The sequence below is a fragment of the Canis lupus genome, chromosome 37, assembly GCF_003254725.2.
Source record: "Canis lupus dingo isolate Sandy chromosome 37, ASM325472v2, whole genome shotgun sequence".
NCBI lineage: Eukaryota > Metazoa > Chordata > Mammalia > Carnivora > Canidae > Canis > Canis lupus.
The window spans coordinates 11,135,333-11,163,231 of record NC_064279.1 but is presented as its reverse complement, the minus strand read 5'-3'; the positions used below and the strand labels follow the sequence as shown (position 1 = coordinate 11,163,231).

General features: G+C 36.7%; 1 protein-coding gene across 4 annotated transcripts in view; it reads left to right on the top strand.

Annotated features, from left to right (window-relative positions):
• ALS2 (alsin Rho guanine nucleotide exchange factor ALS2) overlaps positions 1 to 27,899 on the top strand; it is a 70,801-nt gene that overhangs the window by 7,418 nt on the left and 35,484 nt on the right. For all 4 annotated transcript variants that reach the window (XR_007408906.1, XM_049106642.1, XM_035710723.2 and 1 more), the window contains exons 2-10: positions 6,668 to 6,747; positions 7,909 to 8,063; positions 10,903 to 11,837; positions 14,918 to 15,275; positions 17,709 to 17,877; positions 18,714 to 18,810; positions 20,667 to 20,744; positions 23,487 to 23,669; positions 25,808 to 25,979. Coding sequence is in view for 3 of the 4 variants with exons in the window: in XM_049106642.1 (XP_048962599.1) it covers positions 6,728 to 6,747; positions 7,909 to 8,063; positions 10,903 to 11,837; positions 14,918 to 15,275; positions 17,709 to 17,877; positions 18,714 to 18,810; positions 20,667 to 20,744; positions 23,487 to 23,669; positions 25,808 to 25,979 (2,167 nt within the window). In the remaining variant the exon portion in view is untranslated. The remainder of the gene's footprint in view (positions 1 to 6,667; positions 6,748 to 7,908; positions 8,064 to 10,902; positions 11,838 to 14,917; positions 15,276 to 17,708; positions 17,878 to 18,713; positions 18,811 to 20,666; positions 20,745 to 23,486; positions 23,670 to 25,807; positions 25,980 to 27,899) is intronic.

Here is a 27,899-nt window from a genome sequence, read left to right as displayed (position 1 = left end):
TTTTAGACTGGCATATCTACACCTTAATAGGTGAAAAAATACATGTAGTGTTAGTTTTTTAAATTTCAGCATTTGAAAGTTACTGTACTTAACATATTACAAATTCATCTTTCACTAAATCATTAAAAGAAAAGGACTTAATCCAGAAAATAAAGTTTACTAGAGACGAACAAATAGAATCTTACATGATTTAATTTTCTTTGTGCATGTGAGAGAATAGTCCACTAGCACATTTCTTTTCCACATTAAATTTTAAAAAATTTTTATTCTGCTTTGTCCTAAAAGGATTTAAAGCAGTTTACAAAAATGTATAATATAGCAAGATAAAATAAACAAATGACTGGAGCTAGAAGTGAGATTAGAATACACAGTGCACGTATACTGTGAAGTGCTAGTCACAGATGCCATTATGTGAGACTCTTACTCTTGCCACCCCTGTCTATATCTGTAGCTGTATCTGTGTATCTGTAATCTAGATCTGTCTCCTTATTAAAATGTAGACCCTTCCTCTTGTGAAAGATCAGTCCCAAAACACGTGTTCCAGATGCCGTCCTCTCACTTTGTCCAGGACTTTCGTTCTTCCCTCTGTCTCCTTGCCTCCAGGGTTGGTGTTTTGTCAATGCAAACATGTTCAGCTATCTCTCATCTACCCTATCCTGCATATACAAAAAACACACCCTTTATCTTCACATTCTTCTTTGGTTATTGCTCCATTCTCTGTCATTTTGACAATGTTTTCAAAAGAATTCTTTACACGAACTTAATTGTCTTGTGCTCACCTCCCATTTGTAGTCAACCCACTCCAACCTGGTTTTCAGTCCCGACCACCACTGAAACTGACCTCGCTCAGAATTGATATATGTTGGCATGCCCACTGGATACTTTTCGGCTCCCATCCTATCAGATCCTGGCTGCATTGACCTAATTGATGAGGCCTTTCTCCTGGAAATGCTGCTTTGTTTTTATGTGCCCACATAGACTTATGTTTCTTCCACTTCTCAGGTCACTTCTCACTCCGTTGTTATTGCTTGTTCCTCATCCTAACCAACCTCTAGGTGCAGGAACCCCTTTCAGCTTGGTCCCATTCCTTTCCTTTCTCTTAATACACACCCAGTGGTGGGACGCCTGAGTGGCTCAGCAGTTGAGTGTCTACCTTCAGCTTAGGGTGTGATCCCAGGGTACAGGACCGAGTCCCTCATCAGGCTCCTTGTGGGGAACCTGCTTCTCTCTCTGCCTATTTCTCTGGCTCTCCCTTTGTGTGTCTCAGGAATCTTAAAAAAAACAAAAAACAAAAAACACGCAGTGGTATGCATTGTCTTGATTTCACATGTTATCCATATGCCTTCCCAAGTTCATATTAATAGCTGAGACATTTTTTCTGAACTTTATACTCCTATATTCTAGGTCCTCTAGGATTTCTCACTGACATCTGTTTTAGGACAATGCACCTCTCTCATTTATTTACCTCTCTCTCCTATCAAATTGGCAGCCTTGTATGAAATTAAATTGGCTGCCTTCTTCCACTGAGAACATGAGACAGGTGAGTATTTGCAGGCAGGATACTCCTTGCAAAATTAATTTGGGCATTGTATATATATTTGCCATAAAATAGATATAAGACTTTTGAGACAGATGTAAATTTTATCATCATTGGAATACATTGTTAAAGCGCCTACAGAATGTCTTATAAGCCATGCAACTTTCTAGAATACTCTTCAAAATGAAGTTGATGTTAAAAGTACATAAAAGAAACTAAAGGAGGTATATAAGATAGTTAAAAGTTGGGGACTCCTACCAAAAATGATCATTGTTTTAGGGTACAAGTTCCTGGGGTGCCTGGGTGACTTAGTGGGTTAAGCATCTGACTCTTGATGTCGGCTCAGGTTATGATCTTGGGGTCCTGGGATTAAGCTCCATGTTGGACTTGGCACACATCAGATAGTCTCTGTCAGGATTATCTCTCTCTCCTTCTGTCCTCCCTGCTCAAGCTCGCTCTCTCTCTCAAATAAATAAATAAATAAATAAATAAATAAATAAATAAATCTTAAAAAAAAAAAAAAAGTAGAATACCAGTTCCTAGTGCCTTCCTTGAAGCCCTTGAGGCAATGTATGTTTTAGAATTCAGAATTTTTTGATCTTTAAAATGATGTGGATATGGGCAGCCCTGGTGGCGCCGCGGTTTAGTGCTGCCTGCAGCCCAGGGTGTGATCCTGGAGACCTGGGATCGAGTCTCGTGTCTGGCTCCCTGCATGGAGCCTGCTTCTCTATTAAATGTAGCAGGAGGGTATGTTTCTAATGGGATCTAAAAGTGGAGTCAAATTGTTAAGAACCAAGGTTTACTTTTTGTTTTAAAGGGCCATCTGAGAATTTAATTGCTTTACATTTCAGCATAAAGGAGATAATTTGAAGTGTAGAATGGCATACTTTAAAATGAATCTAGCTTTGTCTGTGACTCATAGAACTTAATAGCTGGAGGGGATGCTTGAGTCTATTTTGTTCATTTTACAAATGTCTGATTCCTGGAAAGGCCATACATGGCAAAAGAGGACCCCACATTTTTGACTGTACACCATCACACAGTTTCTTTCCTTTTTTTTTTTTAATATTTTATTTATTCATGAGAGACACACACAGAGAGAGAGAGCGAGAGAGCGAGAGAGAGCGGCAGGGACACAGGCAGAGAGGCAGGCTCCATGCAGGAAGCCCAATGTGGGACTCGATCCCGGCTCTCCAAGATCACGCCCTGGGCTGAAGGCTGCGCTAAACCGCTGAGCCACGGGGGCTGCTCCTTAGTTTCTTTATCAGAGCTAGTTAATATGACAAAGGCCTGTGAAGGAAAGTTACTGTAACAGAAGAAAAGCAGCAGAATTTAGGGAATTCTGTCTCCCAAAGGAACGTAGAGTGAGAATTTTAAAGTTCACCTGGAGAGAAAATCCCCAGAAGAAACCCCGTGATTAGACAATTTTATATATAAAAATGTGAAGCAATGAGATAGCATAAGGAAATTTAAGTGCTATTTGAGTGCTTAAGGAAAATCTGAAAGATTTCCTTGCTAGAGGATCATAAAAGTATTAGAAAAACAAAAATTTCAGTTTACTTTTTCTTATGGATACATAATTGAGAAAGAATGTTAGGTTAAATAGAGTTGGTAAGTGCCACTTATATTTAAGTATGATAAAACTATAACACAAGCTTCCCACATTTAGCTGTAGTATTCTTTTTTAGTTATGTTTCCTTAGCAGTCATTTCTCTTTTTTTCATTGCTGTTTGAGTCTTAGGCAGACCTGTCTTCTGGGAAGAAGTCAACCATATTAAATACCATTAAAACAAAATAAGATAGATTTGTAAATACTGAAACAGAAAGATATCTGAATTAGTATATTAGATTTCTTTTTTTTTTTTTTTTTTTTTTTTTTTTTTTTTTTTTTAAAATTTTTTTTTTTATTTATTTATGATAGTCACACAGAGAGAGAGAGAGGCAGAGACACAGGCAGAGGGAGAAGCAGGCTCCATGCACCGGGAGACCGACGTGGGATTCGATCCTGGGTCTCCAGGATCGCGCCCTGGGCCAAAGGCAGGCGCCAAACCACTGCGCCACCCAGGGATCCCGTATATTAGATTTCTATTGCTATTTAACCAATTGCTACAAATTTAGTGGCTTAAAATAACACAAATTTATTGATTTGCAGTTCTTTAGGTTAAAAGTAGGACACAAGTTTCACTGGGCTAAAATCAGGGTATCCGCAGGGTTGCATTCTTTTCTGGAGGCTCTAGGAGAAAATCTGTTTCTTTGCCTTTTCCAACTTCTAGAGGCCATCCACATTCTTTGGCTTATGCTCCCCACCTTCCCATCTTCAAAGCAAGCAGTCTCTGACTACGCTTCCATCAGCACATCTCTTTATCTGAGACTCCTGCATTCCTCTTCTACTTTTTAATTTTTTAATATTTTTAAAGATTTTATTTATTCATTCATGAGATACACAGAGAGAGGGAGAGAGAGACAGAGATACAGGCAGAGGGAGAAGCAGGCTCCATGCAGGGAGCCCGACGTGGGACTCGATCCCGGGTCTCTAGGATCACGCCCTGGGCCGAAGGCAGGCGCCAAACCGCTGAGCCACCCAGGGATCCCCCCTTTTCTACTTTTTTTTTTTTAATTAATTTATTCATGATAGAGAGAGGCAGAGACACAGGCAGAGGGAGAAGCAGGCTCCATGCAGGGAGCCCGATGCAAGACTCAATCCCAGGACTCCAGGATCACGCCCTGGGCCAAAGGCAGGGAGCCCTGAGCCACCCAGGGATCCTCCCCACTCTTCTACTTTTAAAGATGCTTGTGATAACCACTCAGATAACCAGGATAATCTCCCTATCTTAAGGTTAGTTGACTAGCAACTTTAATTCCCCTTTGCCATTAACCTAACCTGTTCACAGGTTATGGACATTAGAACATGGGCATCTTTGGGGACCATTATTCTGCCTAGCATATATAGTAAGTAACACAAGAAAGTTGCAAAAATAGTATGTATGGTTTTAATTCCATTTGAATTTGAAAAAAAAATGTGTAGTGAAAAATATGGCAAAAGATGAAATCTACTTTAAGAAAACTCTGTATTCAAAAAATGTGATTGACAGCTTTGTTCCTTCTCCAAAAGGGTTCTGAACCCTTTTGATTGTCAGGCAGTAGGATAAAATTCAATTTACATTCAATGAAACAGTGACGGGAAGCAAAGTGTGTTTGTGTACTTACACACCCTCCCAGAGGAGTTCTCTGGTTTCTGCTGAGTATTGTTTAACTTTAATCAAGGGAACAGTTTGTTATTCCTTGATCTCTGGTGGATAAACACAGATTAGATCTGGCTTCAGAATTTCTCTGTATACCATGAACTGTACATTTTCCTAAGGTTAATCACACACAAGGCATAGTACCACTTAATAATCATATTTATTATTCAAAAATAATCTTTTATTACATTAATAGCATTTATGAAATCTATTCATGTATATGTTTTATTTACATGGTACCTTTCATCCAACTTTGAATGATTCAGATTCTTTCTAAGCTAAGCATTAGGTAGGGTATAATTTCCTCCAGATACACAGATGGCAAACGGTAAGAATTCACAGGTGAACCGGGGGTAAACAGATGGATCTTACATCACTCCTGCTGGTATGGGCTGTTTTCAGAGGACAGTGACCATGTCATATCCTTTGCAGAAAAATCATAAATTTGGCCTGAGTATTTTTTATGGTCGACACAAATAAAACTTAATTGCCTTTTTTTATTTTCATGAGTTTTGGTGCACTTAAAAATATGAATTTGTAGTTGAAATACTTTGAGTGTTTCAGTCTGCTTGTTTATATTTCTCTTTATTAAACATTGAGTTTCTAAACTGATGGGTTATGATATTTGTACCATAATTTCATGTAGCACTTTATTATTACATGGTGGGTTTTGTTTTGGTTTTTTTAGATTTTATTTATTCATGAGAGAGACAGAGAGAGAGGCAGAGTCATAGGCAGAGGGAAAAGCAGGCTCCCTATGGGGAGCCTGATATGGGACTCGATCCCAGGACCCTGGGATTGACTGAGCCAAAGGCAGACACTCAACCACTGAGACACCCAAATGCCCGTAAATGGTGGATTTTGAAATATATTTTAAAACCCAAATTTCTTTCTTTCAGCCTTTCATATTATGGTTTCAAATCAAGGTTGATTGGGGAAAATACTGCTGGTTCCAATAAATAGAAAACTTTCAAATTTTTTTTTTTAATTTTTTTTTAATTTATTTGTGATAGTCACAGAGAGAGAGAGAGAGAATGAGGCAGAGACACAGGCAGAGGGAGAAGCAGGCTCCATGCACCGGGAGCCTGACGTGGGATTCGATCCTGAGTCTCCAGGATCGCGCCCTGGGCCAAAGGCAGGCGCCAAACCGCTGCGCCACCCAGGGATCCCAAAAACTTTCAAATTTTAATGATGTAATTTTTTGTGTGCATTGTCGAAAAATGTAAATTAAAACCACTTGAACCGGATTCATTATTGAAGAGATTTTAGAATATTTTTCTGCTTTAATTGGTATTTACGTGTTTGTGTTCCAGAAGCATTTTAAAAGTAACCTTAGGGATGCCTGGGTGGCTCAGCAGTTAAGCATCTGCCTTTAGCTCAGGGTGTGATCCTGGAATCCAGGGATTGAGTTCCACATCAGGCTCCCTGTGTGGAGCCTGCTCCTCCCTCTGCCTGTGTCTCTGCCTCTATGTCTCTCATGAATAAATAAATAAAATCTTTAAAAAAAAAAAACAGTGACCTTAAGATGTATGAAATGAGTATTTAACAAAAAGAATTTTCAGATTGAACTTCCTTCTTTATAATAAAAAAACACAATCTGTTGCCTGACAAAGTACAGCTTAATTGTAAGTAGTCTTGTCTTCCTTTGACATTGCATTTGATGGTCAGCAGGCATTTTTATAAGCTCAGTGGACAGGCTCAGTCTAGATATTCGACTTTGGCAGGCGGGATGTGAAATAGTTGAAATAGTTTCACTGCATATTTATTGTCCAATGAATGTGCACTTGTTAGAGGGCTGCCTTTTTTTTTTTTTCTTCCAAATCTAAGGAATGAAGTAGCACAATATTCTTTCCTTGCTCTTTGTGATTACCTGTGTTTTGCCATTTAGGTCTTTACATACCTTTTGTAAAGAAGAAATGATTTGGTGATGGAGTGCTCCCCCTGACCGATGGACTCAAAGAAGAGAAGGTAAAACCATTTCTTCTTCTCCCTTACTCTTCTGGGAAAACACAATAAGTAATTCCATATATGCGTAGCTTCTCTTCAGTTTAATTTTCTCGTTCATGATTATTTAATAGGGATAGTGACATTTATGTTGATTGGCAAAGAGAGAAAGATATTAAATCTGATTAGTGATAAGCTTTGTTGCTAGTTTCTTATGCTTATAAAAAGGCACAAGGTGTTACCATTGCAAAGTCATTTTTTTTCTCTCAAATAATTTCAGGTCTTCACACGTAGCCTTATTAATTGTAATCCTCTTCTATCCTTAGAAAACAGGATTAAGTTTGTGGTTTTCCTTTCATAAAACCATAGTTATGCCTAATCTTAATTGAGAGGAATATCATTTAGCAAAAAGTAGAGAAATTTATAGGTATTATAAAATAAAATAAAAAAAATTCTGTGCCTCATTAAAATTGGCATCAGTGTTCTAGAGAAAGGAAAGTATCATCGGTGGCAACAGAGGGAAACTTGGTAGACAGGAAACCTAGTATATCTTACATGCCCTTTTCTTAGAAGGAGAGGCAGTTATGGTGTGGTCATTATTATGAAGTTGTGTGTCTTGTGTTCTTTGAACCAGAGTCATCACATGGATAGAATTCTTTGGCTGGAACATGAGTAAAACATGGAAGATTTTATATTCCTGATAAAAATTTGATTCTTAAAAGTTTAAATAAAAATTATAGAACTTACTCAGTGTAAAGTAAAATATGGATCTCTATTCCTTCTTATAAAATACTTTTTTTAACACATTCAAAACTAAAATTTTAACATGTCCCAACTTGGGACATGTTATAACTTTATTATATAAACAAGGAGTTAATATATGGAGAAGATAAAATCTTAAAATTCTGTGCTATTAAATCTAAAACTTCAAAAAGTAGTATAGGTTTTGTTTGCTTCTTAGATAGAGATAAGTAATTTGTGAATTTAGATTGTCCTCAAGCCTTTTATGTAAATAGTTGTTTTATCTCTGCTCCTGTGTGCTAACCAAAGTATAAAAACAGGTGATAAACTATCGATCCAGTCACCCACGTGCTGGTAAAAGGTACAGATCTAATGAAATCAGTTAAGAACCCTCAAAATACAATTTTAATTGCAGGAACAAGCTATTTTTCTTAATGTTTATAGCTCAACAGAGGCAGAAGGATCCAAAGAAAGAGGCCTGGTCCATGTGTGGCAGGCAGGATCCTATTCTGTAACACCAGAGAGATTGCCAGGCTGGGGAGGAAAGACTGTTCTTCAGGCAGCCCTTGGAGTGAAGCATGGAGTTCTTCTGACTGAAGGTATTGAAAAGAATGGCTTAACAAATACTAACTGAAATGCTAACAGTACCTGGGTGTGTAAGATCAGGTAAGAGTTACTGGATACCAGGAATGCTTAATGAAGTTTGCTGGAGCTTATACTCTTTGTGTTTTCAAAATACATTTTTACTCCTTTTATCAAAAATCAGATTGGTTTTTAAATTTAAAATCTATCATAACTAGAATAAAAGAATCATAGTTTCTAAATTTTATAGTAATAAGTACATGAAAAATTAAGTTTTGAAAGATTACCTGTTCAGAAACTCTTTTGTTGTACCTTTGTTCATTAAATGTATCAGAATAATAATGCTAATAATAGCTAGTGTTTATTAAACAATTACAAGTGCCTGGCAGCACACTGAGTACTCTGTATGTAACACTTCACTGAGTCTTCACAACCACCTTGTGAGGTGGGCTGCTATTCATGTTCCCACTTCATAGATGAGGAAACTGAAGGTCAGGAGGTTAAATAATTTCCCCAGCCCATACAGCTATTGGAGTGTCCGTCAGGATTAGAATTCAGAGTCTGATTTCAAAGCCTGCTTTTTTTAAGCCACTTGGCTATACTGCCTCAGTACAGTTTTTCCCAGGCATAAACAGTAGATCATAAGAACATGTAATAAAATAAATCGATAACAGAAGCATAAGCTATATTTTATAGAGAGAGTTGCTTTTAATTTAATAGCAATTTACCAACTCAGTGGCGAATTAGGTTTGAGCCAGGACTGCCATTAACTAATTTATAAATTTCTGTTCCATAAGCATTTATTAAGTATTCAATAATGCTTTGATATTTTCCTTGTAGGAGCTAAGGAAAGACAAATTCTAAGAAGCAAAGCTTAAATCTGACCTTGGTAATTCTGTGGGGTAAACATGGATTTCTTTCCAGCCTCTTTATTATTGTATATTTTATTATAATAATATAGAATAATATTCTTATAGTAATTACATAATAATAATAGTATAGTAATATTATTATTATTAGGCCAGAACTGGAAAAAGCATTATTGTAAAAATGTGAACCATATTTAGTCAATCCTTGCTCTACGGATTTCAAAATACATCATTCGCAGACATATATAAGTGGAATTCTGTTATTTTATTTACCCTTCAGTAAGATATTTAGGATCCCTTCATGAACATGACTTTAAACATCTAGAATCATACCTAAGATGGGATACCTGAGGGAAAGCATTTAAAAAATATATAATTGTTCATGTTTACACAGCATCCTGGTTTTAAGTATCAAAGCTACAAAAAAAAATCTCATCTCACATAAGTGTGTAGTTTGAAATGGCAAAAAGATCTCCAGTGCTATCTTTTCTACTGATGGAATGAATGCTCGAAAGTTTCAAGCTTGTCTCTTTGACTATCAGCTCATGATTCCGGGAGGACACTTCCCTGAATCACTATTTTTGAGGTACTCCAGGTGTAAAAAAGAGAGGAGTTGTCTAAATATCCATTTCTTTGTACTATTTCTCTCTCTAGTGGAATGATATTCATTGAAAGAGTTGGTGAGCTGTTGCAAGTGTATATTGCTGTATCCTTTGGGAAAAACGTTTAAAAGATCTTAACCAACGAGCTTATTTTCTCAGCGCTCTTTATCCAAACTGGGAATTCCCTAAGAAAAGCTCATGTCTTCCCTTTAGCCACTATTGTGTTCTTTCTTACATAGATGTTCTGGATAGTTCACTTGAGTTTATAAATATATTTGCTGTGTATAATAGGCCAAAGATAATGTATTTTTTTCATCATCAGCTCAGGTGCTTCTTTGTGGGGAAAAGACTACTAGAAATTTACTCCATTATTTATTACTTTTAAAAAAAAAGGAGTCGTCTCTGGTCATATGGAAAAGAAGGGGTAGTAGATGTGTCTGAGTGTTTTTTCAAAACTCATGTCCAAGTCTTTGTTCCATTTGAGTTTCATAGCTAGCTAGCACAGGCCATATGCATATGTCCTCAAACTGCCACAGTGGTGCAGTGAGATCATGACCTGGTAGGACACATGGACAGAAACAAGTCCTTATCTTTCATGTGCCCAACTCGTTGGCACCTTCCATCGTACTGCTAGAGCCACCCAGTTGCCCTTCATTCTAAAGCTAGCCAGTCATAGCTTTATTGGGTTTTTCGCTTTGTTGTTTCATTATGGTGATATGTTTCTTAAACAAATGACACTTCAGAAACCCTATATAGTACACAGTATGTATTATATATAACATTTAAAATTATACATAAAATTGTATACATCAGGAAGACAGCCATGTCTTGTTAACACTGGTGCTTTCTTACAACCTGGAAGTGTAAACGTGATTTCTTAGTTTTGGCCAAAATGAATCTCTAATATTTTTATGCTATTGCATAATCTTCTGCTGCTCTGACTTAAAAGAAGCAGTGAATGTTACAGATATTAGCAAATGTGTCTATTTTATCCTTTGCTCATTTTATCTTATCATGGTCATTATTTTGTCTTTGAACACCTGAAATCTCCTGTAATAGCCTACAATGATAGCCATTAGTAGTGGATCCATGTAGGACTTGGCAGGATGAAGCTGAAGGAAAGGAGCAATAACCCTTCATTTGAAAGTGGCCTCCTGCAGTTGGTAGAAGTGGTCACTATTTTTCAGAATCTTAAAAGATGGTGTTTGTTAAAAGATGAATAAATGTGAGACATAATATGCTTGAACCAAAATCTTTACAACTGTGCTTTTGAAAATTAAAACAAAACCAGCCCTATTTTGTTAAATATAGAGGGACTAGAGATTTGCTGATAAGATTTCTAGTTAATTCACTAATTCCCTCCTTTTTTTTTTTTTAATCTTCAGATGGTGAGGTCTACAGCTTTGGGACTCTTCCCTGGAGAAGTGAACCGGCAGAGATTTGTCCGAGTTGCCCTATTCTAGAAAATGCCCTGATAGGGCAATTTGTCGTTACTGTGGCATCAGGGAGTTTCCACAATGGAGCAGTAACAGAAAGTGGTGTAGCATACATGTGGGGGGAGAACTCTGCAGGCCAGTGTGCAGTAGCTAACCAGCAGTATGTTCCGGAACCAAATCCTGTCAGCATTTCTGATTCTGAGACCAGTTCTTTGTTAGCAGTCAGGATTTTGCAGTTGGCATGTGGTGAGGAGCACACACTGGCATTATCAATAAGCAGAGAGATTTGGGCATGGGGTACCGGTTGTCAGTTGGGTCTCATTACCACTACCTTCCCGGTGACAAAGCCACAAAAGGTGGAACATCTTGCTGGGCGAGTAGTGCTACAAGTTGCCTGTGGTGCGTTCCACAGCTTAGCACTTGTACAGTGCCTCCCTTCCCAGGATCTGAAGCCAGTCCCAGAAAGATGCAACCAGTGCAGCCAACTCTTGATTACCATGACTGACAAAGAAGACCATGTGATTATATCAGACAGTCACTGTTGCCCATTAGGTGTGACACTGTCAGAATCCCAGGCAGAAAACCAGGCCAGCACTGCCATCAGCCCCTCCACTGAAACCCTTGACAATCAAGAAGTATTCGAGAACACGCTTGTAGAAAATGAGCTGCCTGTTGCTACTGATACAAACGTTGGAAATGTTCAGACCACGGGTGGTGATGCCATATCCTCCCAACAAGAAATCATGGGAACAACTGAAATTCCTTCTGCCCAAAATATACCATCATACCCTGATACTCAGGCAGTAAATGAGTACATGCAAAAACTGTCAGATCATTCAGTAAGAGACAACTCAGAGAACGGCAAAAAGCCAATGCCATCTCAGGTACCTGCTAAATTTTATAATATAAAGGTATTTCTGGTGTTACGAGTTTTTCTTTAGCAACTTTAAAATGCTTTAGGCTTGAGTTTGACTATAAATCTGTTTTATCATGTAATCCTAGATAAGAGAAAACCTGGATTAATTCAAAATTACTCCTTATGTTCAAATTCTGCCCTTGAAGATGTTGAAAGATGTTATACTGGGCTTCTTTTATCAATAGCAAAATCTCATTTTTTCTAGTACTTTTTTCCCATGGCTAAATGTTCTAAATTTTGGTGGGCTCCTGAATGCTGTTATTTTTTTCCTGAATACTTTTAATATAACTATATATTTGCAAAGATTTGTCTCACCTGTATTTGTACCACTCCGGATTCTTTAGAGAGTAGTCCTTTTTTTTTAATCAGGGAAGGTTGCTATGTGATAGATCCCTCAACGGGAGACAGACCTAAAAAATACCTCCTAGTGTTAAATATTGTTTAAAGTTTTTCCAGCTTGTACCTGTCGTCCTTACTGGGCTTTGTTGTGGGGCAGGGGCTTAATATTTTCTTCATCTTATTTAAGCTATTCTCATTTTGAAAACTTGTAGAGAAAAGCTGTTTGCCAGAAGCAGACAGTAAAGTTTGAGTCTCTCTGATTAAAACAAATTGTTTTAAAAGGATAATTTGTTTTTTTACTCTTCATGTAAGCCTTTCAGTTTTGCTTTTACCAACACTCTAAGATAAGAAAATGAAAAAACCAAAAACCTCTAATCATCAAAGAACTGTCCTGTGGTGTTTTTTCAGGTTTTTGAAACCACATACCTCTTGATACTTTATTCTTGTTTTTCACTCTGTCAGGATGAGAACATGGCTTAGAGGTATTTTTAGAAATAGTTTTTATTTCACAGTTAACTCATTGAACCTTGTGGATATCTGATTTTATTTTTCAATTAAGATTAAGCTGTTTGGAGAAAGATACTATTAGAATCTAAACAAAACAAAAATAATGATTTAATAGGAATGCACATAGAACATTCTTAGACTTGAACATGCTTATCAGAAATTTGGACTTTGACTTTTTTTTTTTTTTTTAATATTTATTTATGCTAGTCACAGAGAGAGAGAGAGAGAGAGAGAGGCAGAGACACAGGCAGAGGGAGAAGCAGGCTCCATGCACCGGGAGCCTGATGTGGGATTCGATCCCGGGTCTCCAGGATCGCGCCCTGGGCCAAAGGCAGGCGCCAAACCGCTGCACCACCCAGGGATCCCTGGACTTTGACTTTTTAGAAGTCAATTCTGCTAATTAAATTTGAAGTTAAAACTTCACTGTATACAGTTTTTTGATTAATAGATATTATTGAAATTACATTGTCCTGTGGATTTATTTTGTTAAACATGTAAATTTTTTGTTGCCTATGCTAATTTTTGACAATGTCTGTCTATACTAAGTATAATTCAATTTTTCTAAATAATGTCTCAATCAGACATTTAATTCACTAGGAATTTATGTAGTCTAGGACAAAGTTTTTTTCCTCTGGCCAAAAATAACAAAGAGTATCTCATTTTTGTGAAATAAACCATAGTATTTGGCAATGAAGTATATATCTTATAATTGAATTTAATTATTGCTTAACTGGGACTCCTAAAATTATGTCTTTCATCAAAATTGCTGGCTATGTATTTTTGTTTTGTTGATTTATTTATTTTATGTATTGTTAAACAATTAAGTAGAACAGCCCGTAAGAACAATAATTTAAAGTTTATTGAAGGTAGAATTTTGTGACTTTCTTTTTATCTATTGGTAAGAACCCCCTAAAATATTCACCCATAAATATCATTCGCTGTTTCTATTATGAGCCTTTATACACAAAGGGTGAAAATAATGACGTTAGTTCTTAACAAGTTATCAGGAACTGTATTGCCAAGGGATTAATAGATTTGTATTTATCTTTTGCTTGATATGGTATATTTGTTTTGTTGAATATTTAATTAAAGACTCATTTGCTTCTCTGAATTTAGTATTTAATTCAACAAAATGTATTGAGTACCCACTACAGTTCAGGTAGTGTTTCCTGTGCAGGAAACAGGAGTTATTTCCTTTAAGAGAATCAGAAGTCAATGTCAAAAAACTTGTTTTGTTATGGCTTTCAATTCAGGACAAATTAAGGAATGTATATATACCCCTTGGGACCTTTGGACACCATATAGGAAGGGAATTTTTCAAAATGACCTATGCTGATAAGCTAAAAGCTTTTTTTGTGTTTATAGTAGTTACATTTAATGACTTTCCTTTAAGTAAACAGTGGTGCTTGACTGCTCAGAGTGAGTTCCAACTGATTTTTTACTAAGATTTTAGAAAACTTCAGTTTGACTTTCAAATATAGCTATGAATGCCACAAAGAACATTGGTCCCAAATGTTTAATTATTAAACCTACCACATTTACTCTGTCATAATGAGAGCCAAGTAATCCTTCAGCTTACATGGCCTCTGAGTCATGGAGAATAACATTCATGAGGCAATGGAAACACTTCAGTTTAAGAACATAACTTGGGGGCAGACAGATCAGAGGTCTGTCTGTATATGCTATATCTAAATTACCATTTATAAAATATTTTAGGAAAAGCATTTAAAAAAATTTTTTTTCCCGGTATTTCTTAGTATCAGTCTGTGTAAATCTTCCTAATAAGCAATCAATAATACTACTTTATTTATCTTATGTATCATTAGCCTTTTCAAGCTTATATCCCGGGCTGTCACAGTACACCTTGTTTTAAAGGCTAGGTTTTCCAGACCTTTCTTCCCCTCTCCCCTTCTGTGCTTAATTTTATTAAAGCAGCTGGGGGTTATTTTTGAATAGCATGGAAAAACACAATACTCAAAAGGAAATACTTCTGATAAGGAACTGTATTTTGAGTACTCATTTCCATATAATGTGTTAAATCCTGTACTAAAAGGGGACGTCTTTAAGTTGAAGATAAAGAGACCTTTGTTTTAGAATCTTAAATTTGTAAGTAGTGACGGTTTTTGTTAAACTTTATTTTTGTTGATTGCTTGTTGTATAAGGGATCATATTTTTATATACTTTTTTGTGTGTATATTTTAGCCTCTTGTAGAAGAAGCAGTTCCTAATCTTCACAGTCCACCAACCACAAGCACCTCAGCCCTAAACAGCCTAGTAGTCTCTTGTGCATCTGCTGTTGGTGTGAGAGTGGCTGCTACATATGAAGCTGGGGCCTTGTCTCTTAAGAAAGTTATGAACTTTTATAGTACGGCCCCTTGTGAACCTGGAACTCAGGCAGGCAGTAGTTCCATAGGCCCAGAAGGTCTGAAAGATAGCAGAGAAGAACAGGTTAAACAGGAATCAATGCAAGGAAAGAAAAGTTCAAGTCTCGTGGATATCCGAGAAGAGGAATCAGAGGGAGGCAGCCGAAGACTCTCCCTCCCTGGATTGTTGTCCCAAGGTAAGGAAATAGCCAGGTGAATTGACTTTTGGTAAATCCAAAATGCTCCTGACATCATGTATTATATTATAATAAATTGGTAGCTTTCCTAATTGCTAACGCTGACATATTCAGATATCAAAATTTATTTAATTTTGGTCATGTAGATGGTTTTAAAAGAAAGTTACATGTTTTCCCTGCTTTAAAAATAACTGTAGAACCTAACTTTTCTGTGATGGTTGCTTCTGCTTCTGTACCTTACTATGAATCTTACTATATTGTTCTGGAATGTAGTAACAGCCTCCTTATATGATAGTTGGGGCCTGTAGTGATGAAGAGTGATGAAGTCATGGATGTGACCTTTGTTAATTAAGTGGGGGATTTACTGTATTTGGCCTGAAAGTGGAGATAATTTTAAACTTCAATAAAAGGAAAGTTCATTTCTGATACAATTAGCAACAAACTTCTTAGAATATTACGGTTCTTACCCAGTTGGTTCTTCAACATTTCTCAGTTGGTTCAGGAATCTCAGTCATCTAGACTTTTGTTTCTCGAACTGTGACCTACAGACCAGAAACAACAGCAGTATCTGGGAATTTGTTAGAAATGCAGGATCTCCAGTTTCACTCCAAACACTGAATTGGAGTAGGTGTTGTATAACAAGATCCCCAGGTGACTGGTGTACACATTAAAGTTTGAGCAACATTGGATTTAGACCAGGAATTGGTAAACTTTTTCTGTAAAGAGCAAAAGTAATATGATTTGTGGGCCATACAGTCTCTGTTATATAACTATTCAGCTTTGCCATTGTTGCTTAAAAGTAGCCATAAATAATACATAAATGAGCAAGGCTATATATATATATATTTTGTTCGAATATATATATATTCGAACAAAACTTTATTTACCAAAACAGTCAGTGAGCTGTATTTGACCTATGGTCTATGGTTACATCATTTTGTGCAAAGCTTTAAAATTAGGAATCCTACCTTGCACTTCTACTTAGTTATGGCACTGTTGTGCCACTGAGCACTTCCATTATTCTGCCTTCTAATTCTCATTGCCACTAGATTTTCAGCTTGCAAATAAAACCCTTAGTCCTTAGTGTGTGTATGTGTTAATAAGAGAGCCTATGTATTCTTTTAAGTCTGAAGGAGAACTTTGTGCTAAAATTTTCTTATTCTGAAATGTCCTTTAGTATTTTCAGCATAAATATATTTGAGATCTCCTGGAACCACCAATGTGTGGAATATTGATTTTTGTCATGTCATTGGGGCATTGAAATGTACAATCCCACTAACAGACTTCTTTCCTTTGGTTAAATTTTACTTAGTTTTATGTGCACGCTTTTTCTTTCTCTCTTTTAAAATTATCTGAAATATGTCTTTGAGGGAACTTCAAGTAGGTTTATTTGAGTGTCTATATGAACAAATGGATGGCACGCTTACCAGAAAAGATACTGATTGTAGCTAGTGATGATCACCTTTTTGTGGCCCTCAAGTTAATGACCAACTCTGCACTTAGTGACATTTGATGATTTTCTTCAAAACATATCCTGCCACCAAATCAATGTACAAGATTTACATAGTATTGTATGCCATTATTATAATTTTGAATGCTATAAAAGATTTTTTAAAACATTAAGTCCTCTATAAAATAATTTGAAATAGGCAGGCAAAATTCATAAGTTTTTTAGTGCTTCCCATTCATAATCTTTTTTTCCCCACCATGGAAACTTGAAAATTGGGCAGCCCGGGTGGCCCAGTGGTTTAGCACTGCCTTCAGCACAGGGCGTGATCCTGGAGACCTGGGATCAAGTCCCACGTCGGGCTCCCTGCATGGTGCCTGCTTCTCCCTCTGCCTGTGTCTCTACTTTCTCTCTCTCTCTCTCTGTCTCATGAATAAATAAATAAAATCTTAAAAAAAACTAGAAAATTTTATATCTAAAATAAGTCCTTTATTATAATATTTACAATGTTTGAACATAGATCTTGACTTGGAAAGACTTAACTCTGCTTTGAAGTGAAAAAATTCTCAGCCCTAGTGCAGTATTTTGTTAAGCGTATTCTTTAGAATGCAAGTTCCATAGGATGTCATATAGACATTCTATATAACATAAGTGTTATACAGAAAGGGATTCTCTGGCCAAGTGCTTTGGAAATGGAGCTGAGTTAAACAAATCTAAATAGGCCTTTTAATTGCAGGACTTGTCAGGGCCTTTAGCATGCTAATGTGTGTGAATCTACAGGGCAGATAGTATGGAGGATAGAATGTAGTAGGCAGCATTTAGCAAACTCATCTCACTATTAAATCCCCGTTTTTCCAGAAAACCTATAGAATATGCTTCACAAATACCGTGTTAGTGTATTTCTTTGACAATCAACAATTGGTCAAAATGATATCTTTTTATCTCACCCATCTTACTCCTTCATTCCATCTCTGGCTTGTTTTCAGTTTCCCCCAGGCTCTTAAGAAAAGCTGCTCGGGTAAAAACTCGGACAGTGGTTCTGACACCCACATACAGCGGAGAAGCAGATGCACTCCTGCCTTCTCTTAGAACAGAAGTGTGGACCTGGGGGAAAGGGAAGGAAGGACAGCTGGGTCATGGTGATGTTCTGCCGAGGTGAGTGTTGCCTGTATTTACTGTTAGCAGTTGGCTTTAACACATAAATCTCTCTCCTGTGAAAGACTCTAAATCGTTAACATGGATTTAAAAAAACCAAACAGATCTGTCACATTAGTTTTGAATTTGTACCTGATAATAAAGGACTTAAGTATCTATGGTGTACCTTCCATCTCTTCTTTGATGCATATTCATCTTGGAACAGAGAGGGATGTTTGGGATAAGATTGTATTTTATTGAGACACTTAAATAGCTCAGTTGTTTTACTTTAATAAAAGAGCCAACATTTTTTTTTTTTTTTTTTACCTGAAAGGTGTCCTTCTGTGGCTGCCAAAATAACTGTAATAGCAATATTAAACCATTAATGCACATCAAGTAAAAACTGTTGCTTTGCATAAGAACTCATGATATAAAAAATTAGATATTTGTCAAGGTTTGTAATGGAATGATTATCTAAAACAGCCAGGTAATGCAAGTGTCTCTCATCTTAGCAAAGTGAAGACATTAAACGAACAGACAGACAAAAAGACTTCTCTCTCTGGTTATAGTTCATTGTGTCTTAAGAATACTCTCTGCCAAAATGAATCAGCAGGTTTTGATTCTTAACAGATTCTGAATTATGGTTGCTAATGACTGGTTGACAAAGATTAAATTAATAATCATCCAAAATTTTTGATAATAGTAGTAAGTTGAATATATATTCAATATTTTTATTTTAATGATTTCTTTTGAAATGTTTATTTTTACTTCAAAGTACTTATTCTGTAATTTGAAAAAGGTCATGATTTTTTTGAGCCTTCTTACATTGAGTTTGTATGTGTATGTTTTTCTTTAAGGCTTCAACCACTGTGTGTAAAATGTCTGGATGGTAAAGAAGTAATCTATCTGGAGGCAGGTGGTTACCATTCTCTTGCACTTACTGCGAAATCCCAGGTAGGAGACAAACTGTTAAAAGCTATCTTAATTTTGTGGAAGGTTAACATGACCAGATTGGACGTTCATTTATTGAGTGTTTGCTATGTGTCAGGCAATAAAACCATATCTTACTTGATCCTTCTAATATTTTACATTGCATTGTATTATTCCTGTTTTACAGATGAAGAAAGGGAGATTTAGAGAAATTATGTAACTCGGTATAGTCACACGTGGGATAGTAAATAGTACGTAGAGTCAACACTGATCTGCTTAATGAAGGTTTCCATAATGTGTTCATATTGAAAAATAAAATTCAAGATTTTCCAGAGTATTGATGATTTTTTTTTTGGTATTAATGAATTTTCATTTGTTTTTTGCTGAAAAAAAATCTGTAAGTAAGATACTAAGAAAAGAAAACAAAAGGTATTTCTCTTAAAATGGGACCTCAGTGTGACCTTCAGAATCACTTAAAACCACACCCAGATACATAAAGCCTGCATACATTATACATCTAAATACATAAAGTAGTTGTTTTAAGGTTTTTTTTGTTAAGATTTAATTTTTGTACACACAGCTTGGGGCTGGAACTCACAACCCTGAGATCAGGAGTCACACACTATGGACTAAGCCAGCCAGGTGCCCCTAAGTTGTTTTTAAATATATTCACATAAAATAAACATAAAAATTGCTAACTTTTACATATATATATATATATATATATATATATATATATATATATATATGGCAAAACAAAAAACGTACTTAGGGAAAAAAGCTGTTACAGTTACAACTAACTCTCTGACTCATTTCAGCTCAGGTCATGTTCTCAGGGTTGTGAGATTGAGCCCTATGTCTGGCTCTGTGCTGGGTGTGGAGCCTGTTTAAGATTCTCTCTCTCTCCCTCTTCCTCTGACCTTCCCACTTGCTCACATGCTTTCTAATAAATAAATAATATAGCTCTGTACTTATTGACATTGAAAAATTTCAGGAAATAGCATTAAAGAAAAACATTAGGTTGCAAGACAAAAATTAGTATAGTCTCTTTTTTTTTTTTACATTTTGTGTCTACATTATATACAGTAGATATTAAAATTTCTAGAAGTATGTATGTGTGTGTTCCCAAAACAAAATAGCAGATGTCTCTAAGTGATCTGTTTATCAGTTGTTTTCACTTTCTTTTCATTTCTTTGTTCTGTGACAGTCTTGTATAGTGACCATGCATTGCTTTTAAAACCAGAAGAAACAAAACTACTTTCATTAATCGTGGTCACTGTCATCTAGTTTCTTTTGACTGTAGTGGAGCATAGGTACTTGCTGTGTTTCACCCACAATAACTCTTTGTATGTGAAAAGTGTTTTAGTCATTTCACAGTACTCCTATCTCTAGAAAGAGTCATGATCAATTTTTCTTTTTAGCACTTACCTTTCTTTTTTATCACTTTCTTTGTAAGAAGCAGTATAGGATAATTCCTGGGATTATATCCTGGCTCTGCCACTTATAAATTTGTGACTTCTCTGAGCCAGTTTTCTTACCTGTTAAGAAAGGATTGTCATGAGAATGAAACATTAATTAATACAAAGGAAGTGTTAAGAACAGTGCTTGGCAGATAGTAAACATCTGAGAAATGGTAGTTATTGTAAACTCTTGGACTCTATCTTCCTGTGTACTGTGATTATCTCTGGTCTTGTTTAAAATGAATTTTCTCAGTATCTTACTTTAAAGAATGTAAATAATGTATGTGTAACTATTGGTATATGTGTGTATGTATACACATATGTATACACATGTATGTATATGTTGTTATAGAAGTTCAGAAATGACATGCAAACTCAGATTCACAACTCTTAACCTATTTTCCTATGATTTTCTAATAGGTTTACTCATGGGGTAGCAATACCTTTGGTCAACTTGGACATTATGATTTTCCAACAACAGTTCCTCGTCTTGCAAAGGTATTTTTGAGAACTTGATTTTTATAGCAACTTCTTTCAGAATTTTAGGTTATTGCACTTTATATTTATTTCTCCATTTTGTGTTTGAAAAAATTAAGAGAATTCTATATTTTGATATACTTAAAAGTTTTTTTTTAAGCCATGAAGCCCTTTATTTTCAAGCTAAATGTTCTTTTTTAAATGATGTTTATATTTCTTTTGTTCATTAAATATTCATAGTCCTTTGCCTTTATTTAAAAAATAAAAATGAAAGTTCTTTGTCTTAAAACAAATGTTTCTAGGACTATCATGTTGAGTTCTGAGTTTTATCCTACCAAATAATGCCTACTCTTTGACTTTTACATAACATTTGGTGGTAGTATTTTTTTTGTTTTGTTTTCATTGTTTTTTTACATATATAGTCCTAGTAATAAAATCTCTTTGTAAATCTTTTCATTTTCTGTAGTGAAGCTAAAAGTATAGATGATTTCTTTGCTATTGTATGAATTGGTTTTAGTTTATGTAATGCTATTCAGAGATTAGTAGCTTCTAGTCCCCTTGATGCAGTTCTAGAAAACTGTTTCTCACTCCTTTTTTTCCTGCCCCCAACCCTCTGGATTTTCATCAGTAGTACTGGCTCCTGATAGAAAATTTGTATTTTTTTATAGGGTAGAAGGTGAGGAGTACACATGGCGCTAGCCTAACAGAATGGAGTATGGAGCTCATCATCTGTAGTTTGATTTTGGTATCAGAGTGTCCCAAGACATGCCTCCTCCACTGAGAGCAACAGAGACTAAAAAAAGATAGTTGCCTCAGGAACATGATTCATGTATAAACTCTGGACAGTACATATTGTAGTAATTCATGTTTTCAGAGTGCACTGTGATCCATTACTTCATAAGACTTTTACATGCTTTTTTACATCCAGTGAACTTCATTTTACTGAGAGGGAAAGACTTAAATAAAACATTAGGCAACAGTTATTACTTTCTAGTCCCAATCTTAAATGTTTTCAGTACAGAGATTTCAGTGGTAAGGTATTCAATTACTAATATTATGTAACAAAATATATGGTAAATCATTGTCTCTTGTTTTTCACTTCAGTAAAGTAGAACATACGTTTATTCTTTTTTTTTTCTTAAGATTTTTAATTTATTTATTCATGAGAGACAGAGGGGGGCGGGGCAGAGACACAGGCAGAGAGAGAAGAAGGCTCCCTGCAAGGAGCCCGATGTGGGACTTGATCCCGGATCCTGGGATCACACCCTGAACCGAAGGCAGAGACACTCAACTGCTGAGCCACTCAGGCATCCCAAACATTCATTTATTCTTACCAAGGAAAGTTCTGTGACATAGAATAGAGAAATCAAGTTTCTGTGTGACACTATATAGTCAGACAAGAGAGAATAAGATTTTAGTTTCATTACTTATTAACTGTACATACAAAAATTACAGTATCAGGATTTAGGTTTTTTTTTTTTATTTGTGGGAAGGATAAGAAAAACATTCTGACGTCATTTTAATTTGTGAATTAAAAGTCAGGGTAGAATGAGACCTGAATTAGTTTTGATTGAGACTAAGAGAAAAGACTCTTGTCTTCTGAAACATTTTAATCCATTCTTTGTAAAATTAGCAGGAAGCCAGTTATTTGGATAGCCTGAATTTGAGAAGATAATGTCATGCCAGGAAAGAATAACTATAAAGTAGTAGAGGCTTGCATCACACACAATCATCAAATCACCTAGGATTTGGAGTCTATCTAGACAAAATCTAACAGATAGGAGGGATTTTGCTTATCAGTATAGAAGTCACAGCTAAAGCTGGGGCTGGAGGTTGAGGCAGTAGTTTTCATAGCAGAACACTTTCTTCAAATGAAATCTTACATGTATCCCAAACATAAAACAGATAAACATGGAACTACTTTAGTTGAAGGATGGAGGGGAATGAGGGCAGAGCTTTGACACCTGCCTTTGCATGGTGCCTCCTGAATCATTACATGGAATCCTAAGGATTGAAAACCATTGGTTTAAGGCAGTGTTTCTTAAACTTTTGCACACATCAGCATCATTTGGAGAGCTTGTCAAACCAGATTATTTCATCCCCAGTAGGGCCTGGAGAGTTTGCATTTCTAACATGTTGTAGATGATTGCTGCTGCTGCAAAGACTGCTTGTTGAGAACCACTGGTCTAGGGGATCCCTGGAGACGGGCTTCTAAGGGGTCCTGGGAGTTGGTACAGTGAAGTCACATCAGAGAGGCAGCGAGTTCCAAGTGGGAAAACTGAATTTAGCACCCAGTGATTTAACTGGTTAGAATGGAATTTTGCCTTGTTCAATTTTTACTTTCCATCTTGATTTTTGTGCAGTCAAATGTGAATAGAAAAAGGTGAGTCCTAATTGTCCAAATAGGGCTCTAGAAGTTTCTGTGGCTCCTGATTGTAGTACAGGCTAAGCCCTGTAGAGACTTCCAAAAATAAGTATTAAAAAATTAGATCTATGTTTTTTCCTTTTTAAATCCCAGTTTTTCAGATTTTTTAAAGACAATCTAGTTCTAAATTTAAAAGCTGAACACAGGATTCCTTCTTATTTCTGCATGGGTGCTCAGTTGATCAGGTACATTACTGGGTAAGTTTGCCCTCTTGAGATATGAATGACTTTGCACCACACTGTTTAAAAAGTAAACTAACATTTCCATTCTGGTGGATCTGAATTTCTACTTAATTCTTTCTTTCATTTTGGACAGATGATATTTTGCTGTCGTTACAGGTGAGCAGTGAAAATGGAGTCTGGAGTGTCGCTGCCGGCCAGGATTATTCCCTGTTCTTAGTGGATACAGAAGACTTCCAGCCTGGGTTGTATTACAGTGGCCGACAGGACCCTGCAGAAGGTGACAACCTTCCAGAGAATCACAGTGGCACTAAGACTCCAGTACTTCTCTCCTGTAGTAAGGTGAACAGGAATTGGATCCTAAGGCCTTCTGTAACACATGAGCAGTCTTTTGTTTTTGTTATTATTTGTATATATGCCTGTTATTGTCTCTGACTACTGTATTTAAAAATTGCAAACCCTGCCCATCCCCCTTCACTCCTTATCTCATTTTCCTGACTTCTTTCTCTCTAACCGAGCCACCTAGGTGTCCCTGGAGTAGATGAGTTTTGTTTTGTTTTGTTTTTAAGATTTTATTTATTTGTTCATGAGAGACACACACACAGAGAGAGAGAGAGAGAGGCAGAGACACAGGCAGAGGGAGAAGCAGGCTCCATGCAGAGAGAGAGAGAGAGAGAGGCAGAGACACAGGCAGAGGGAGAAGCAGGCTCCATGCAGGGAGCTCAATGTGGGACTGGATCCCGGGACTCCAGAATCATGCCCTGAACCGAAGGTAGACGCTCTGCCGCTGAGCCACCCAGGCGTCCCAGTAGATGAGTTTTTAATTGGAAATGGGAAATAAAAATTACATAGACCCAAGGTGGGTTCAAGGCAGACCTGACAGGCCACCAGCTGTGCACTGTTTCCAATTCCTTCCCTGGCCTCCTCTTTTAACTTTTCATTTTATTTATTGCTGTTTACTTCCGTCTTTTTCATTTGTTGATTTGAATTTCTTTGCTTTCCTACCTCCTGTCTCTTTTTCATAAACTTAAACCACTGGACTTTTCCTGATTTTCTTTTTTCTCATTAAAGTAACTCATCCTCATAGTGGTGTGTCGTAAGGGAATTAACCCTCAAAGCTAGTACATTCTGGATTTCTTATTCTTACTGGATACTATATCTTGGGGATTGCTTTTTTGTTTCATGTTTGTTTTTCTAGCTAAATGTTTTTCTAGCTTTGAATGTATAGGGCAAAATCTTTCTTGGTAAAGGCAACACTGGCCAAGACTTGGCTCTTGCCCTATATATAGCCTGTTCTTCCAGATGTACTCATCGACTCTTTGTAGATGTTGGCCCTGGCTCCACATTCCCCATGAAAGATTCCACAGTCCAGATAAATGATGAAATAGGCTGACGGGAGGAATGAGGCTCTATTTTGTATCGTTAGTTACCATGGATATTAGTAGTCTGTTTGGATTGCAGCTTGGTTGCCTTGTTTGTAGGGATCTGCATATACATTGATTATTTTGTTCAGTGGTATAATGGGTAAATGACAGAAAGTCCCTTTAAAGAAAATCCCTATGTTGTACTTTGAAGAGACAACTCCTAGACTCTTGATGTTCCAGTATATGGTGTAGAGATTCTCTCTGTTCTCATTAATCCCATTTCATAAAAAAGAGGGTCCTGAGACCTTTATCTCTGTCGTTTGGATCTTTGTATATTTAAGGTATCTGTAGTTCTAAACACATGTAACATGAAATAAAAGATATTGTGGCCATAAATAAAAGTAGAGTTGTATATAATAATACATAGGTCCAGATGCACATATATAACAATGTTGTACTGGTAAACCAGCTCTAAAGAAAGACAAAACAGGGATCCCTGGGTGGCGCAGCGGTTTGGCGCCTACCTTTGGCCCAGGGCGCGATCCTGGAGACCCAGGATCGAATCCCACATCGGGCTCCCGGTGCATGGAGCCTGCTTCTCCCTCTGCCTGTGTCTCTGCGCCTCTCTCTCTCTCTCTGTGACTATCATAAATAAATAAAAATTAAAAAAAAAAAAAAAAGAAAGACAAAACAAAACAATAAGCTCTGATCTGTAGTGTTTGCCATTTTGGGGGGTGATTTTACTATTGCCAATTTCAAACTACTAGTGGTTTATTTTTTTTTTAATTTATTATTATTTTTAAAGATTTTATTTATTCATGAGAGACACAGACAGAGAGGCAGAGACACAGCCGGAGGGAGAAGCAGGCTCTCTGCAGGAAGCCCAATGTGGGACTCGATCCTAGGACCTGGGATCACGCCTTGAGCCTAAGGCAGATGCTCAACCCTGAGCCACCCAGACGTCCCTCAAACTACTAGTGGTTTAATAACTAACTTGCAAAATTCCTGAATATCTATCATTTGGCTCCTGTAGCTAATATGAGCCAGCTTTAGCACCCAAATTATTGCTAGTAAATGGTATTTTATCTTTAATCTTTTTCTTCTCCTCTGTTTCAGCTTGGATATATAAGTAGAGTGACAGCAGGAAAAGATAGCTATCTAGCTTTGGTGGACAAGAATGTTATGGGATATATTGCCAGTCTCCATGAGTTGGCTACCACGGAAAGACGGTTCTATGCAAAACTAAGTGACATCAAATCTCAGGTTCTCAGGCCTCTTCTCAGTTTAGGTAAGTAGAACTTCTCCCCAGCCTCCTCAGTTATCAGGACTTTGATTTTATCTGTTCTTCCTGTGTCACAAATAAAAAAAAAACCTTGAGTTATGTGTTTGTTCCTTTCTTTTCATTCTCTTATTTTTGTACACAGCCAGTTAACAACTTACAAACTGTTTCCACTTTGTCAGTAACCCAGCTGCCCCTGAGTATTCTGCTCCCAGAGCTCTTTTTCCTTGTAGAAATAGGAAGTGGAGCTTTCAGAATATTCATGGCAGAGAAGTAGAAACAGCTTTGGGAAAGTTGATCTAGGAGCTAGATTTCAAGACTCCTGGCCCCACTAGTCCTAAGATATCTTATGTTATACTACCTGAATTTTTTATTTTCTTTGTTCTGGTTACTAGAATTTTATCAGGTAGAAGTTCATTTGGATTTACAAGTAGTCTCTTAAACTGTAGACAAGAGTGTTCAGGGTTATGAACAATTCACAATACCATGACTTGGTTAAACCCGATTCCTTTTCTTAGCTGCAGTCAATAACAAAGAGGGATTGAAGATGAAGAGATAATACAGAGGAAATGGATTACAGTAGGTCTGCTGTCCAGATACACTAGATCCCTTGGGTTTCCAGGAGGTTAGATAGGAATACAAATGAAAGTGGAGGGGAATAGCTATTGAAAATCAGATTTCACTATTTCAAAAAGTTTTATAGGTTTGGCCCTGCACATAGAAAATGGAGAGGAAGTTTTTTTTCCTCTTTCCTGCATTCCTTGCCCACCCCCCGTGAGGACCTAGAATTCAGATCAATACTAGAATACTTAAATTCTGCCTTGCTAGTATGGCAGTTTTTCCACATTAGGTTGACACTGGCTTGTGTGGATCAGCCCATTTTTATAATAGGAAACCATTTATTTTTCAAATAACTAATTTATAGTCTTTCAGAATGTGACCCTTTGTAGGTTAGAGGCTGTCTGCATTTATTTATTTTTGTTTATTCTATTTTGTCTTATTTTTTTATTTTTTTAAGTTTATTTTTCAGTGATTTCTACACCCAACATGGGGCTCAGACTCATGACTTGGAGATCAAGAGTCGCATGCTCTTCCGACTGAACCAGCCAGGCGCCCCAGTTTGTTTATTTTAGCTTTTAATATGTTTTGCCTTTTTAAATGTTGTAAAGTGCCTATTCTATGAATTCTCCTCTAGTGGGTGGGTCTAACACGACAGGAGATTGGCAGGGGAAAAGCAGCAATCCAAGCTGGAAGCTTCCTGAATTGCTCTGAAAGAGTGAAATTGTCCTTTTACCTGTCCTGATTTGTGATTTCCATGTTGTTGTTGCCTTGTCTGCTCATCAGCCTTACTGCTTCGAGGGAAGTCCTAGAAATTAGGAACTTTGGACTGGGAAAAAGCAAATAATCTCCTGGTGCCCCCTATAATTTTCAGAGCAATCTGGTCAGTCTGATTTGGGGATTGCCCTCTCTTCACTGAAGTGTTGGGCTTGTCCAGGGGTTAGTAGAGCAGAAATCAATACAAAAAGTTGAAAATGTTAACTAAAATATAACTACAAAAGTGAGTTTAATTCTTGGCTGTCACTTACCAGTTGTATGAAATTAGATAATTCACTTCCCTTCTTTTGGCTTCAGATTACTTAAAAATGGGAGGAGAGTTAGATTTGCTTAGTGGTTCTCAAATTAGGCTGGTTTCCAGAATTACTTGGAAAGCTTTTCTTCTGAATATATCCATCCTGTGATCTTAACTCTACCTTATCGAGTCAGAATCTATAGGATCCCTGTGCATGTATTTTTAACAAGTTTCTCAAATGACTGGATTCTATCTCTGAAGTTTCTTTGTTTAACATTGTGATTATTTGAGTTCCACAGTCAAGAGTATATCTCAACATGTTAAGTATTTTTGGAAAAGGGTAATTCATAATCTTGATC